General features: G+C 37.5%; 1 protein-coding gene across 2 annotated transcripts; it reads left to right on the forward strand.

Moving 5' to 3' along the window:
• Positions 1-1,386: 1,386 nt before the first annotated feature.
• Positions 1,387-15,858, forward strand: gramd1c (GRAM domain containing 1c). 2 transcript variants are annotated; one of them, XM_028434892.1, is made up of 18 exons: positions 1,387-1,608; positions 2,143-2,251; positions 5,753-5,876; positions 6,392-6,492; positions 7,585-7,680; positions 7,759-7,839; positions 11,224-11,339; positions 11,429-11,576; positions 11,639-11,801; positions 11,881-12,024; positions 12,109-12,227; positions 12,322-12,464; positions 12,533-12,636; positions 12,758-12,924; positions 13,105-13,166; positions 13,305-13,424; positions 13,608-13,713; positions 14,938-15,858. In XM_028434892.1, the coding sequence occupies exons 2-18, from the start codon at positions 2,156-2,158 to the stop codon at positions 15,004-15,006; spliced, it is 1,959 nt and encodes a 652-aa protein (XP_028290693.1). In that variant the 5' UTR covers positions 1,387-1,608; positions 2,143-2,155; the 3' UTR covers positions 15,007-15,858. The 2 variants fall into 2 exon arrangements, with proteins under 2 accessions (XP_028290693.1, XP_028290692.1); XM_028434891.1 differs by having other exon boundaries at positions 1,388-1,608; positions 12,758-12,928; positions 13,100-13,166.
• Positions 15,859-15,880: the final 22 nt, after the last annotated feature.

Below are 15,880 nucleotides of genomic sequence, written 5' to 3' on the forward strand. Positions count from 1 at the left end.
AAACATAGCTTAAAACAGGGACAAGATTTCAAGTTGGAAAAGAACATTAATGGTGTATTATTGCGTGACTCAAACATGACTAATGGTAAATGTCTTGTGTTCTGTTTACATTTGTCTAGGAATTAGATTTTAGAACAAAACTGCAAAGACCTGTAGAGCCATTCAGGCATGGACCTGTGAAGGTGTGCTGTAGTATTTGGAATAATGAAATTAATTATTGCATGTTTAGATTCATTTCTATAAATTTTGAAGCACAGAGGACATTATAGTGTGTAAGATCAACCACATGTGGTTTTACTATAAGTAGCATCCACATACTTGGTAGGATCCTGGGTTTTCTATCAGTTAATGTACATCTTGTTGCTATAGGTTTGTCATAAGACTTTTTGGTGAGGACTTGGGGCACGACAGGTTGGTGGATGTGCAGGTAAACATGCTCCTTTTTTTAACAAAATGAGTACAAAAATAAAGGCTCTTCAGCATATGCCTTTTAAAAATGGACTGTTAGACCTTTTTATCTATCTATATAGATTTTATTACACCAATTCAATGTATTTATTCAAATAATGTTTGTCAGGGGTGGACTGGGACAAAAAATCAGTCCTGGCATTTTCTGTCCAGACCAACCACTATATGACACCATGTAAAAGCCATTATTAACTCAGTGATGCTCAACATGTGGCTCTTTGTCTCAATTTGAATTATAATTCTCTCAGAAAACCTTAAAAGGAGAAAACTTTTTCCCTATTTCCTTTGGCCATTTTGCAACTTCATTAGTCCTATTTTTGCCCCTTTTGACACTTTTTTTCCCTTCAAATTTTAGCTACCTTTCTCTAATAAATATCCTTTTTTCATATTTTTGCGAGTTCTTTTTGACACTTGTCCAATTTTTGTCCTTTCTTAAAAATAATTTGCCCACTTTTCATCCAAATAAGCAAACTTTTGCTTAATAAATACCACTTGTTTTCCCTTTTCTCTACATTTTTGCCCCTTTTTCACTATTGTTCGCCACATTTTGCCTATTTAAGCTACCCTTTGCCATTACATACCACCTGGTTCCTCTTTATTTGCCCATTTTAGTCAATGTTTTTGTCACTTTTGGACCATTTTTTTTTTTTGGCCACTTGTTACAATGTCTGTCTTACCTGGGTTTAGAATCCGATTTTTATTATTATTATTTTTAATTAAATGTTAATTGTGCACTCTTAAAAAGTAGCTGAGTTCAGAGCTCAGTGTTTTAAAATGCAAATTATAGCTCCATAAGTGGTAAAAGTGGTGTGTTTGGCAGTGTGGGATGAGCCACGTGGGGAGAGGTCACTGACAGCCTCCATAGAGCAGTAGTTATGAGTGTCACAGATAGAGATGTTAACTCCCTACAGCTGATCTGATGGCCTAATGAGATGCACCTGAAGCTCAGCGGCTCAGGACGCAAAGCTGTTGCAGCCTCAGCAGCGGAGCTTCACAGCAGTGCGGGACACTTCACAGCCCTCTCACTGTTTTTAGTATTTATTTTTTAGTTTACTTTTATTCTTTTCTTTGGTTTTTTTTTTTTTTTTTCAAACTGGGCAGCTCGGAACCAACAGACACCCTGGGTCCCTATCGAGTCAAGTAAGTGCGCTTCTTTTTATTTTCGCCTTCGTCTTTTTTCATTTGCGCTCTGTGCCAAAAACATGCTTTTAGCGTCTGTTTGATATAAAACAAACACCCCCTGATGCTAAACACAGTTAAAGTACATTTAATAACTATCTATAACCTGACAAAGTCTGCACAGAAACCTCATTAAAAGTTATTTATGGCTACATTTGAATTAAAAAAAAAAAAAAAAAAGAACTTATTTAATGGGATTGTATTGAACTTGTTTCATTTACTTACTTAAAGTGTGTTTAAGGTAAAAGGTTCCCTTTTCACTTGAATGGTTACACGTCTACCGTATGTGTTCTCCAGTCAAACCAGTTCTGTTGCAGTGATAATGACTTCCCTGTGGTGTTTGCTGCTGAATATCTAAGTCTGGTGACATTTGCAACATGTAACAGCTCCTAAAGATCAGCTCTCAGAAGACAAAGATCTCCCATTATTCATTTAGTATAATAAAACGTGTCCATGTGTTGTGAAGTGACCCAACCTGCTGATCATGATCCACAGCCCCTCTGAGGAGATGGACCAGGTTTCTTACTGGTCAGGAGTGGGCAGTGAGGACGTCACAGATGAGACTGCATCCCTGGATTTAAGGTCAAGCACTGATGAAGATGATGTAAGGAAAAATTCCTTGTTATCAAACAAACATTACAACCAGGGGTGTGAAAGTCACTTCCAATCAGGAGCCATTTACAGACCAGTTTGGTTCTAAGTGGGTCAAACCAGAAAAGTACAGATTTTTTTTTTTGAGGAAAAAAGTGCAATCAGATCATTATTGTGCCCTAAGTCTCTTTGAGCAATATATGTGATTAACTTCTTATAACATCCTTAAGCATAATGCAATACTATTAATGTCTAGTATTTGACCTAAAGGCAAGGCAAGGCAAATTCATTTGTATAGCGCATTTCATACTCAAGGCAACCCAATGTGCTTTACATGATAAAACATTCAATTGTTTAAAATCAATAAGAACATTTAAAATCATCAGTAAAATCAATTAAAATCATCAGTAAAATCATCATTACATCAACAACATGACAAAAAGTCTCTCTCTCAATCATATGCAGTAGAGAAAAAAAGTGCCTTTAACGGTTGTTGAATTTGCATCATTTAAAATAATAATAATAATAATTGTAGTGATTTCTGAAAATTCCTTAAATTTTGAGGAAAAATGTAGTTTTGAGTAGTGGTGTCCCGATCCGATATTAGCCTGAAAACGAATATCGGATTCAAATTTCTGGATTGTCCGATTTTTTTTTTTTTTTTTTTTTTAATTTATTTTTCACCTCCTCAATTCATTTTTTTTCATTCAATTGTAGAATACTGTAGATATTATGTTAAAATGTATGTAACCTATTGGTCAGTTTTTCTCATACCAACTGTTGCTGACTATTCCACGCTACAAAATAAGTAATTATTATAATTTTATAAGAGGGAAAAAAAGACTATGGATGATTCGTGCTGCTATCGGATCGGTATCGGCCGATACGCAAGGCTGCAATATCGGTATCATATTGGAAATGAAAAAGTTGTATCAGGACATCCCTAGTTTTGACAAAAAATGTACTTGTACTAAACAATTTCTGATTAAATCCTTAAATAAGCATATAAATCTTGCAGGCTTCCATATAAGTCAGATAAAATCATTTAATTTGTGAATTTAGAAGAATAGAAATATTTGCAACTGAACCATCTAACCGAATAACAGATCTCCCATAACATTATGACCTTTGATATAAGAAGAGAATGTCAGTGAGAGCTTCCAAGCTCGTTTGGCACAAGTTTAAAACTAAATTAAAGCCTCAAACATTCATTTATTCTTATTGTTGTTGATAGTTTTCAGAGTTTCTGTTACTTTGAGAAAGAGGTAGTTTATGTCCAAGCATAATAGAATAAGTCTCTCAATTCTACATACTGCAGCTTTAATGAGTGCGTTGACAATTTGGCTACAAAGACACAACACTCGGTTCCTTCCAGGGGACAGTTGTGATTAAAATGTAAACTTTTCTTTTTCATTTTTCACATTTTTATACCCTAATATCTGTTGCTGGCTGTTGCCATTGCTTACTGTTCGTTAGTTAAACCCTGCATATGCATGGTCCTGAAATGAACCCCTAAATTGACCTTTTTTTTAAAGATGAACTCTGAAACTGAGCTGATTTCAGTTCCTTAACCAGTGTCAGTGCCAAACCGCTTTTTAGGTTTCTACTAAAAGACCCCATGCCAACCAGAAACCAAAAAAAATGTGGTGCGCGTTTGCTAGCGACCATATAAGAAAACATTTGTCAATGAGAGTAAAATACAGGGATAGATTAGAACCACTCAAATGAACGTTATTTAAGATTAAATTGAGTTTTCTGAGGGAAAAGTCAGATCACAAAATGGCCTGAGATCAATTGACTGCAAACATTTTTTAGATTCACCATTGACTCCAATTACAGTGGAACGTTTAACACATAAATAGCCTACATTTGTATCAGTCTACAATATTAGATTTATTTTCTAACACATTAGAATGAGATTTGTCTTTTTTACCTTCCATTAGAGGTGCATGATTTGTTTACATCTCAAGTGATGAGCAGAAACCTGCCAATGTTTTGGGTGTGGCCACACTTGAGCTATTGCTTACACTGGGGTGTAACAGAAACAGCCTATTTAGTGGTCAACATGCTTGTGTAAATGTTCTTTAGAACATCAGTATGACACATAAAACCACCTCAATGGACTAAATGTTGCACTCATCATCCACTGTATTAAGATGAATGTGTTATTTGCAACACACCTTATGTTCAACTTTTAGAAAGAGTTTAAAATGATAAATAAATATAATCAACATTTCATTTAGTTAAGTCATGTATTGTTTTTGCTAGGGAGACAGCAATTGCATATGTGTAAACACCAACAACAACAACATTTTTACCTTGGTAGAAAAACAGAAACATAAAGCTGGTTTCTTTAAACAATAAAAAATGAAGAAATTCAAAAACCTTCTAAAAGCTTTAACAATGAAATACTATACAATGACTAAAATATAATACAAACACAGTGTAATTTGGCAACAACATCAATAATTTGGAAAATATGCACATTTTGAAAGCCTCTTATTTAAGTAAGTTCTCAGTGTTTACCGTCTTGCTTTTGATTGCAAAACCAGCAATGAAATCCATATAATCTATCTATTGGCCAACTTTATTAAATAATGTACAACATTAAGAGGAATATACTCAACAACTTTGTGGCTTCAAAAATTTTTGATTCATTAACAATATATTGTCCAACACTAACCTTTCTATTTCAGATATTTACCTACATATATATACTGTGTGTGTGTGTATATATATATACATTTCCATAGAAATACCAGGTTAAGGCTACATTTTTACTTGTTTGTAATGCCTCACAGGACGTATTCCTCAACTAAAAACTATGGGTGTGAAATAAGAACACTTATTCAACTTTTTAAACATGTCTCAGACATCACATATAGGTTTTTCAATATTAGTGGAAAAATCAACGCCAATGTCAACAGATGTCACGTTTTATGGCTAGAATCGGCTAATGGTATCAATGGGCTGGTTATATCGTCCATCTCTAGTTGCTGATTCGACAGGTTCATTGCTGTTGATTTCAGCTATAAAGGCCAGAACTTCTTCTTCTGCAGGCCTAGGGTAGATATTTGATGAGCGATGACGCCAGAAGCTGATTGGAGGAAAACGTTTACAATATACAGTATGTTACCATATAAAGTGGAGATTAGTGCACTATTTTGCAGGATTTAATACTAGATAATTAAATTAAAAAACAGGTCTGTGTTTATTGGTGTGTTTAGGTCAGCAGAAAAGTGTTTGCGGGCCCTCATGGGCCACCACTAGTGAAACTATGAATTAAGACTGTTTGAATGCAGAAATGAACAAAGTTAATCGTACATTTTAGTTCATGTCACCATGTGCAGCTCTGCACAAGTGTGACAAATGGTGTTGCACGGAAGGGTCCAAGCAAAGGTGTGCTTTAAATCACTTCATATAATTTTTTACAGAAAACACATTGTTCCGTTGTCCTATTTAGCACATTTTATTTATCCATACTGCCTCATTAATGTGTCTTTTTCTCTGCCAGAACTCAGATTTCCAGGCACAATGTATGGCATCGCCTCAGGCTCCTCTGCCGAGCTACAAAATGAGGCTGGAGGAGTTTAGGAAGTTGTTCAAAGAGGTTTCTGTATCTGAAAGGCTATTAGTGGGTGAGTAATAATTAGTGATAATTGGCTTGTTCTCCCTCAAAAAAAAGGTTTTGAATCTCAATGGGATTTTCCTGTTAATTGATAATCTCTTTCTAGCCATTGTGCCAAAACTGTAACCTTAAACAGACATTCAGTATTATATATATATGTATATGTTTAATGGCTTATTTATTGAATGGGCTCATTATTTAAATATACTTCTCACTTAACAGCTTTATTGCTTGATGTAAAATTAGAGAAAGTTCTCCAGGTTATGTGGATGTAGTCCAAAATGAAATGAGTGTTTAGGAAAATCCGTAATTCAACAGTTTTTTTTAAATAATTATTTGAACTTGCAAAAGCAGGAAACCTATCCTATTAAACCAGCTAGGCAGCATCTTTATATGATTGTACATGTGAAATGGACCTGTCATTCTCTCCTGTTATATCATGTGATCGGATCTTAGATCATGTGTTATTTGTTTGGAAGGTTTACCTGCGTCTCCTGCTCTGTGTGTGTGTGTGTTTGTACTCAGACTATCCGTGTGCCCTCCAGCGAGACATACTCCTGCAGGGTCGCCTCTACCTCTCAGAGAACTGGATCTGCTTCTACAGCAATGTGTTTCGGGGTACAAAGGTAATGAAACAGTGTGGCTGAAGGTTATGTGCTCCATGCCTGCTCACATTCTTCAGTTTGTAGGTCATTACTGATCTATGGGAACACGAAACACTAGCAGGCAAAGTCAAAAAATAAAGCCTGCTCTGTTTAGTAAAGGTGCAAATTTTAGTAAACCTATTAAAAAGAGATTTCTATAAATTTGATACTGCACATTTTTGTTCATTTCATTGTAAGTTATTTGAATAAGTTCAATTATTTAAATATATTTAATACAACAATGTGGGATAAATTATTCACCTTATTATTCAAAGTGAAGTTATTTGTTTCTATATTTAAGAAGAACATGCTGTAACCCTTTACATGAAATTTTATACTTAAGGCTGACATTACGCAGTCATTATCTGTCATTAGCATGATTAAGGTTATCATAAAGTGTCGTTGGCTAAATTATGACACCTTTGCAGCTATGTTGGCATTTTTTTGGTTAGTCAGGGGTCTGCAACCTGTGGCTCTGGAGCCTCATGTGGCTCTTTGTAAGAAAATAATTATGTATTTGCAAAATGATGAAAATGATGAATGATTTTGACACTAAATAAAATCATGATATAACGATTTGTCAACCTAAAATTAAATCACATTGTGCAGTAACTCTGCCACCTTCCTACTTCACCTCCTGAAACATCTACAGAGCATTAACTTCTCCTGCACCTGTGGTTAACCTTACGTTTTAAATCCCTGGTAAGATAACTAAATCAACTAAACGCTATTCTGGAAGTAAATATACATTTCAAATGTGTGGGGACAGATTAATTTAACTGCCAACATGCTGGCTAAATATGCAATGCGTGATGTGTTGTAAGAAAATAGCAATTAGCATGTGTTGATTGACGTGTTATCAATTTCAAGTTATTTTTTTGCAGCCCTTAAAATACATTGTCTAAAAAAAGCATTTTTTACAAAACATTATCCGACATAATTTTAACTTTATAGCGTTTTTTTACAATTTGTCGTCTTCATTAAAAATTGTTTAAACTACTATAAAATAAAAATGAACTATATAGAGTTAAGGAACATTGTTTACTAATGATGATCAAACCTTTACTTGTGTAGATCATGCTGATTCTTAAGGACATCAGATCAATGACCAGAGAGAAAACGGCTCGACTCATTCCTAACGCAATCCAGATCTGTACAAGTACAGAGAGGGTAACTGTGCAGTTTAATTTACCCCTGATAAATACTCAAACCTGTATGTGATGTTAATTTTTCTATTTTCTCCCACAGTACTTTTTCACATCATTCTCAGCAAGAGAGAAAAGTTACCAGGGAGTTTTCCGCTTGTGGCAGAACACTCTGTTAAACAAGGTACGCCCAACACTGTTTAATAAGATAATCATTGTACAACAGTCATAATATGCGTGAGGAATTCCTTCTCATGGTTCAACAATACTTCCTGTTTCATATCAGTGACTGTTTTGTACCAAATATTATCTCTAAATCCTGTCAGACCACCCACAGGTCTGTGACTTTACACTGTCGGAGCACATACAGAACAGGTTCAGAGTACACAATGAACCGCTCTAACCAGACACAGACACACACTGCGTTCATGTTACCCGCACTGACCTGCTGTTGCATGAGGCAAACATCTGTGCGCCGTGCACGGCTCCAGGTTTGCTCACGAGTCCGACAGACACAAGCTACTGTTTGCTGATCTACACACTGAGGCACCATGCTGGGAACCTTTCACCTACATATAAACACACAAAGCTGTACATGCATGCAATCTGGTGCATGAAGGCAAATAATGAAATATGATTATGGTACCATAATATAATAATGATGAGTTGAAAAAGGGTTGTTGGTAAAACATGAATGCGTTTTTTTTTAATGATTTTAGGGTCTGGAATCACAGTGTTATTAAGGAGGCGATGGTTCAGGTGTTACAAGTCTTTCACTATCACTGGTCTGCTTGTTTATTCTAACACTTTTCTAAAGGTGATCGGTGTCAACAACAACAATCTACTATACCTGTTGATTTGTGTTTGTGTCAGATGCTGGACATTTTCAGTGTTTGCTGTTAAAATTGATGCAGATTTGTTGTACTATACATTCTAAAAATACTTATATACAATAAATGGCATATTAGTGCACTGTTAAATATGAACCCTATACTGGGCAGTTGATGTACTACATTTTTTTCTCCTGAGAACAGTAGTTCCAAACCTTTTTCGGGTCATGACTTCATTTTGATATCGCAAATTTCTGGCGACCCCAGGGACTTTTTTTTTTTTTTTTTCTAGAATTCGTTTTTGATCATGTTTATTAAAGCTGATATCCAGAGTTTCTGAGAGGATGTCTCGATGTCCCGCCCTCAACAGCCACACAACGCCCCCCTCCCTCTCGCCGCCTCTGCAATCTAACAGAAGCCACGCCTCTATTTTTCTGCACGCGCATTGCGGAACCAAACAAGGTTGCATCAGGTCGCATTGATATAAGTCTATGGATCAGGTAAGAGCTAAAACCATTTTTACCCATTTGCTGTTGTAACGCTCGGCCTTGTTGCACGGCACCGCATTCACTTTGATTGACAGTCTTAAAAACACGAAGTCGAAGCCTATTGGCTGGGAACAGTCGGCAGTCATTCCCATTTGTATAGGGGTCTATAGGACGAAGGAGGGACTTATCTACATTAATGTATATAAATGACCACCGGCAGTAGACCATAGTAAAAGACTAGTTAATTATTTTTCCATTTAAAGACTACTCAATCAAATGGAATATGATGCAAAAAAAATGTGCTTTGGCACAATTAAATACTTATTTTGACGTGTGCATAGTCAGCGCTCTGCATCATAAATAATACTGATGGGAAAAGAATATTCACTTACGATATATCGCAATTTTTTTGGTGACAAAATGTAGCTATCAATACAGGTATTTCTCCTAGAATCCAAAAATATATGTTTTTTTTTTTTTGTCCATATGTTGTCATAGGTTAATAGTAAATGTAGTGTAGTGCACTTTCATGTACAAATAAATGTCAAAGCGACTGAGTGACTTGTGATGTACACTTTTTTTTGTGAACTATGACATATTTTGTTTCAAGAAGTATATGATTCAACTTTTGTTTCAAAATCACAGTAATCATATTAAATCCTAATGTAACAGAATGTCAATATGTATCGAACCGGCAACCAAGTATCGGGTAAAAATCGATTCTGTACACAATATGTCCCAGCCCTCATAAATAACTTCTCTTCAAAATAAAAGCACAATATATTGTATTTATTTTCCTGTATAAGCACATGCTTGCTGTCGGTACCCGATCCTTTCACGGGCCAGATCCTTTCAATGCATGCGCGAAACGCATCTACATCTGGTCGGACTATTTTACGGTACTTTGTGTAATATTTAAAAACAGTTTGTGCATTCTAAACCAAAATTTCAAAATGACTGGAAATGTATATTCTGATGTATTTAGTTTAGTTTTTTATATATATTGTATATCTTGTGGGGGTTTTTCCTTTGCCTTTTTTTTTTTTTTTTTTTTAAATTAACAATTAAAAACAACAAAAACAGTCACATTTTTACATGCTTACTAATGAAATGTTCAACAAATGTTGTATGGTCGTGGTACATCCATATATCACGTCCCAGGAGCTCTGTCGTAAAGGGAGCGATGTAGGCACTGAATCTTGCAATCCACTGATGACATATTTTTGGGCCCCGACCCACATTTTGAGAACCTCTGATCTAGTGGGCAGAGTAGGCTTTTTTATTTTGTAAATAAATAAATGACTAAAGTTTCCAGTTAAGGGTTAAAACGACATCACTGGGTGTGTTTCTTTACCGGATTGTGACCACACTGTAGTTTGGACCTGATCACAGTCTGCATGCACTGCGCTATTTTTATAGTCAGGCAAAGCGCAGAGGCTCGTGCCCGCGGGGATCGGGCACACAAACACCTGTGTGACGTCACTAGGGTTCATTGACCTCTACAGGTGTGGCCAATCAGTCTGATTTGCATGGAGGAGCCGCCCCTGAACGCGCTTGACGCTCCGCTGCTGCTTCACTGTCAACAGAGCCGTGGCTGAAGCCTTTTCCCTCCGACCGAACCCTCCGAGCTCCGGCCTTTAACGGACACTATACACCCTCTTTAATCGGTATCCACCTGCTTCGACGCGTCACTTTTACGCCACTTGTTGTTCAATTCACGACTTCCTGAACGTGTGCGGATTATGAAAGCAGGTCGCAGTGAGCTGACAGCTGTTGGGACATGTAAGTAGAGCCGAGGCTGAAGTGCATTAAAATTCTGTCCGCTTTAAGGTGAATATGTCTGCAATATTTGTGGTTTATTCCAACAAGTTTACACACAAATACTTTATTGAAAAACATTACCTCATGATATTGTAGAAACTGTTTTTGTTTTAATCATGTCTGTAATGTTTTCATAGAGCAGTATGAAACAAAATAAACTTTTGCTAAACTCCAAACGATTGCCTAGTAACCTGCCTGTGCACGTTTGTAGTGGGTTTGTCACCAGTGGAGATAAAGCTGTCATTGTACCGTGTATGCCGCATGTCTCCAGGTTGCATGCTGATGTTGACTGTGTGAATGCTGCAGTTCCTGTTGAAACTCTTGTGCAACATGAATTGCGTCCTCGTCCCGGGGCTGAATTTGAATGAGATACAGGTTTGATTATAACCCTTGTTCTGACATCTGCTCTTACATTGTTTGCCCTTCCAGCCTTTGACCAGCCTTGAAGTGTGCCATATGGTTAGACAGCATTATGGGTATGATCTGGGTCTGAGCCATGAGGAGATGGAGAGTTTACAGATATTAGAGGCAAACATGCAGACCAGGTGAGACATGCATGCAGTTATTTTTGTCGTGTCATGAAACGTGTTTACCTTTTTCATTTTTTAACACTGACTTGTGTTTGTGTTTGCAGTCAAACGGCGAGGACTGGTAGCGATGATAATCTTGTGAGACTGGAGCGCCCCCCAACCCTTCGCCTCCCTGGGATGGAGAATGCTCCCATGGAAACTTCCACACCTCAAGGGGAGGACTTGCCTTACCTGCGTGGCTCACCTATCTTGGTAGGATTTTTCTAAATTATTCAAACTTGTTGGACATGTACTTATAATTTCAATTTCTTCAGGATGATTCTCGCAACATTGCATTCCAGCGGCGAAGTAGTCCAGTTCCTTTAATGGAGCGGTTCTCCACAGAGAGAACTTCAAAGCAATCCTCAAACTCCCTAGACTTCAACGCCAATGAGAACGATGCTTCTGACCACAGTGGCTCAGAAAGTGATGATGAAGGTGCTTAACTCTAACACTAGCACACATGGTCTTGTATGACTTTTCTTATCAGAAGTGCATTTTTTTTCTTTCTTGACAGAGGAAAAAGTCGGTCAGTCCCAGGAAACGTCCGGTCGGCTGTATCTGAACAAGGTTTTCCGCATGAGCGCAAGCAAAATGTTTGAACTGCTTTTCACAGACTCGAGCTTCATTCGCAGGTTTATGAACGTCCGTAAGATGACTAGTAAGCCCTGTCAACCCCGAAACAACAGTATTCATCATTTCAGTCTCTAAAAGCGTTTGGGTGATAATATTTGCTTTCGTTCAGATGTCGGGTTTGACGCGTGGCAGAAGGACGCCTCCGGAAACATGAAGCGCAGCCTCAGCTACACAATAACCATCAGCAACCCACTGGTCGGGAAGTTCTCAACTGCCACAGAGTACCAGGTGTGTTTACAGCCGTGTGAATGGGATGTTCACGCATGAGCACATGGACCCATGAACCTGTTTTTTTTTTTCTTTTTTTCTTTCCCTCTTTCAGACTTTGTACAAAGAATCAAAGGAGAATCAGTATTATGTGGTTGAATCGGAGGTATACACTCATGACGTTCCTTATCATGATTACTTCTACACTCAGAACCGCTACTACATCATCAGTAACTCAAAGCGGAAGTGTAGACTGAAGTAAGGTCAATGGGTATATTTTTGTTTTGATCATTGAGTGGCATTTAAAGCTCTCAATGTACCAACAGAGTGTACACTGATGTCAAGTACAAAAAACAGCCATGGGGTCTGGTCAAGTCCTTCATCACCAAAAACTCCTGGAGTGGCATAGAAGATAATTTTAAACAGCTTGGTGAGTAGTCAGACCCCATCGTAAATGATTAGTTTTAGAGGTTTGATGTGTTTGTAAGACTTTTTCTGATTCTTCTATGCATCCAATTTAATGTATTATTATTTGGGGGGTGGTATTACAGAGGCAGAACTGATGGAGGAGGAAGCTGAGATGAACGAGAGAGGAGCAGATTCGGGGAAGATGGCTGTGCTCAGGAGGAGGAGACGGACCTTCAGCCGGAGCCTACCAGAGCACATAAAGCCCAACAAGCAGTACGGCCAAGATGCAGAACAAATGGCCGATGGCGACATGGGTAATGACGGTTTGAAATGTTCAATTTAACACATAATGCCCAAATGTCCTTGAAAACCAGTGGCACCCTGCCATCAAACTGTTGCTAAACATTTATGGTAGAGTACAACCCTGCTTTTGTTCGCATACGTTTTGCATTCTAAAATACAAATTCAACCATGCTTCTCCTAAGGTGACATGGAAATGGGAGGCCCTCACAGGTGGAACATCAGTACCATTGTGGCTGTGATGAGTGTCATGTAAGTATTTATTCAGATTGTAAAGAAGCAATAAATGTACATTCTTTTTCTCTAATTTTTTTTTTTCCTGAAGTGCAAAATAAGGCTCTGTGTATTGTCTTTTGATTTGAACATGGTTCTCAACTGTTTCACCTGCAGCCTACTTATTCTGGCAATTCTCAATCTGGGCTTGTTTATGAAACTGTGGGCCATGGAGGACATCGCCCACCGCATGTACATGAACAGCAAGCATCGACTGAGAGAGAGGACTGAGTCCAGGTTGGTTTTTGAACAATTGAGCTGGTGTATTATTCAGGTGTTTGTCTGCTTTCTTCAGTTTTATTGACTCACTGTGAGACAGTCTGTAACCTGTGTTGTGTAAAGTTTAACAGAAATCAATGTTACATTTGGTATTGGTTTGTAGAAACATACATTTTAGTGGCATACTCATTTTTTTTACAGCTTGCAGCCCGAATTTATTCCAAAACAACTACATGGGCTTAAAACAGGAGAAGAGATTCACCTGCTACGAACAGTGCTGCAGGACTCCATTAACCTCCTAGAACAGGTCGGTCAAATAAGGGAAATTATGGTCATCGGTGCAAATATTCTGCCATTTGAGTAGTTTCGCATATGTTTTTTGCTGAGCAGCAGTATAGTGAGCTTCATTCAAACTAAAATAAATTTGACTTGTCTTGTAGCGGCTTTCTCACCAGTTTAGCTTGTTTTTGGATTTTAAAGTCATTGATTACGGTACATAAATTATGAATGTGTTGATCATTTGTGAGAGTTGCAGAGAAGTTTTGGACACATTCTCTAAATACAATTGTTTTGTCAGCATACCATTACTATGCTATATTTAGAGGTGAAAGTAACAGAATTACAAGTACTTGCGTTATTGTAATTGATTTGCTTTTATCAGTAATTTTACTTAAATTTAAAAGAAAGAAACTAATTCATTACATTTCTCAACCAAACGCTACTGAGTAAATAATTATTTTGTTATAAATGATCAATAGACATTGTGAAACTATAAAAAATGAAATGACCAGACGACAATCAAATGCACCACATCGTCGCCGACCGACCAGATTAATTGTAATGCATGGCAACAAAACAGCATTTTCTCTGTTTTAGAGTTCATAAATATAGCTATACTTAAAACCTGATTATTTTTTATGGTGTTTTAAGAAAGAATTGTACATTTTGACAAACCTCTTATTTCATACAGATGCCTTTGTGGTAAATAAATGAACAGTTAATTGTGCCAGATATGGTATCTTCCTCTACGTTTATACATGACATGTTTACTGTATGCAAGGGAACCGTAGCTAGATTTATTAGCAAAAATAACTATTGAACTAGTTTTTACTTGAGTATTTTATGTATGACGTACTTCTACTTCAGTAGAATATTACTAAACAATAATTTTATATAACGCTTTTCTGGGTACTCAAAGTCGCTTTACAATGAGGGAGCATTGTTTCAGTTCAGTGCCTTGCTTAAGGGCACCTCAGCAGTGCTCGAGAAGTGCCCTGGCACCTCCCCAGCTACTGGTACAACATCCATTTTTTTTTTTTTTATATTTGGTCCACACTGGGACTTGAACCGGCGACCCTCAGGTTCCCAATGAGTACTCTCCACACCTGTGGTTACAGAAACATGGAGACCATTGAGTTTACACTGAACCTTGTAAAAAGCAGTTGGTTTTCTCTCAATTACTTTTTGAAATAGTTTTTAAATCACTCTTAAACAAGTGTTGGAGCTGCTGACCGAGTCTCTCTTTTCACAGCTTCGGGCCTCTCTGATGGTGCTACAGCACCATTTTGCTGTAGCCAATCAGACGTCAGCCCCACAGTGACACAGGCACAGAGCACCTCACTCCATCATTGAGGACCAACGGCAACAAACGTTCTCAGAGGAATTTTAGTATCCACTCATGGGGCCCTGTAGTCGTCCCAGATTACTGAAGCATTGTCGCCACGGGTTACAGTCCCAAAGCCTTCAGCGAGGTGTCGGATGTTGTCGCTGCTGCTGCTGCTGTGAGGAAAGAGTTGCATCAGACACACACAGGTTTAGGTTTCTGTGGTCGGCTCTTCCTGCTGCTACCTCCCTCTTCTAATGACGGATTGTGCCTAAAAACCCTTCCTGATGTTTCTCTGCATTTTAATAATCCCAATGGCACAAGGAATTGTTAATACTTTTAGTTTTTTTAACTTTGAAATGTTGATGCTTCACTACCTTTGGCTCGTGTAGTGGTGTTTGGATGAATTGTTGTGAGCAGCACACGCCTTATGAAGGCCTCTTTACACTATGACTCAGGGTTGATCTTTTTGTTCTCTGGGCTATAATTGAAGTGTTTCAAGTAATGGAATGCATCTTCATGATGAGTATATAATCACTTTGTCTGTATCCTCTGTTTGCACTGAGCCAAGTTAACAAATGTGATCAAGTGAAATTGACATTTTGAGGATGACGGTAGTTATTTCAGTGTAGCCCTATGACCGGTGCTGTGCACTCAACACTTGATACAAACTTTCAAATTCATCTGTTCTTGGTGACTTGATGTTTACTATGTGTTTGACTTGTGAAGACCAAATGCACATGTTTGTTTTTCCTTAATTTATGTAAATACTAAACCAGTTCTGCTAGTCAGGCATTGTTTCAGTTTTTGTACATTGGATAAAATTTTAATAAATGACTTGTAACTTAATGGCTGAATAAAATTATTTTAA

Source organism: Gouania willdenowi, chromosome 20, assembly GCF_900634775.1.
Source record: "Gouania willdenowi chromosome 20, fGouWil2.1, whole genome shotgun sequence".
Classification (NCBI taxonomy): Eukaryota; Metazoa; Chordata; class Actinopteri; order Blenniiformes; family Gobiesocidae; genus Gouania; species Gouania willdenowi.

Bases quoted from the DNA above. Each gene is read 5' to 3' on its own strand.
- gramd1c (XM_028434891.1), top strand. From the start codon at position 2,156: ATGGACCAGGTTTCTTACTGGTCAGGAGTGGGCAGTGAGGACGTCACA. The intron at 7,681-7,758 runs GTAACTGTGCAG...TTTCTCCCACAG, and splicing joins TCTGTACAAGTACAGAGAGG to TACTTTTTCACATCATTCTC. The intron at 13,167-13,304 runs GTAAGTATTTAT...TTTCACCTGCAG, and splicing joins GTGGCTGTGATGAGTGTCAT to CCTACTTATTCTGGCAATTC.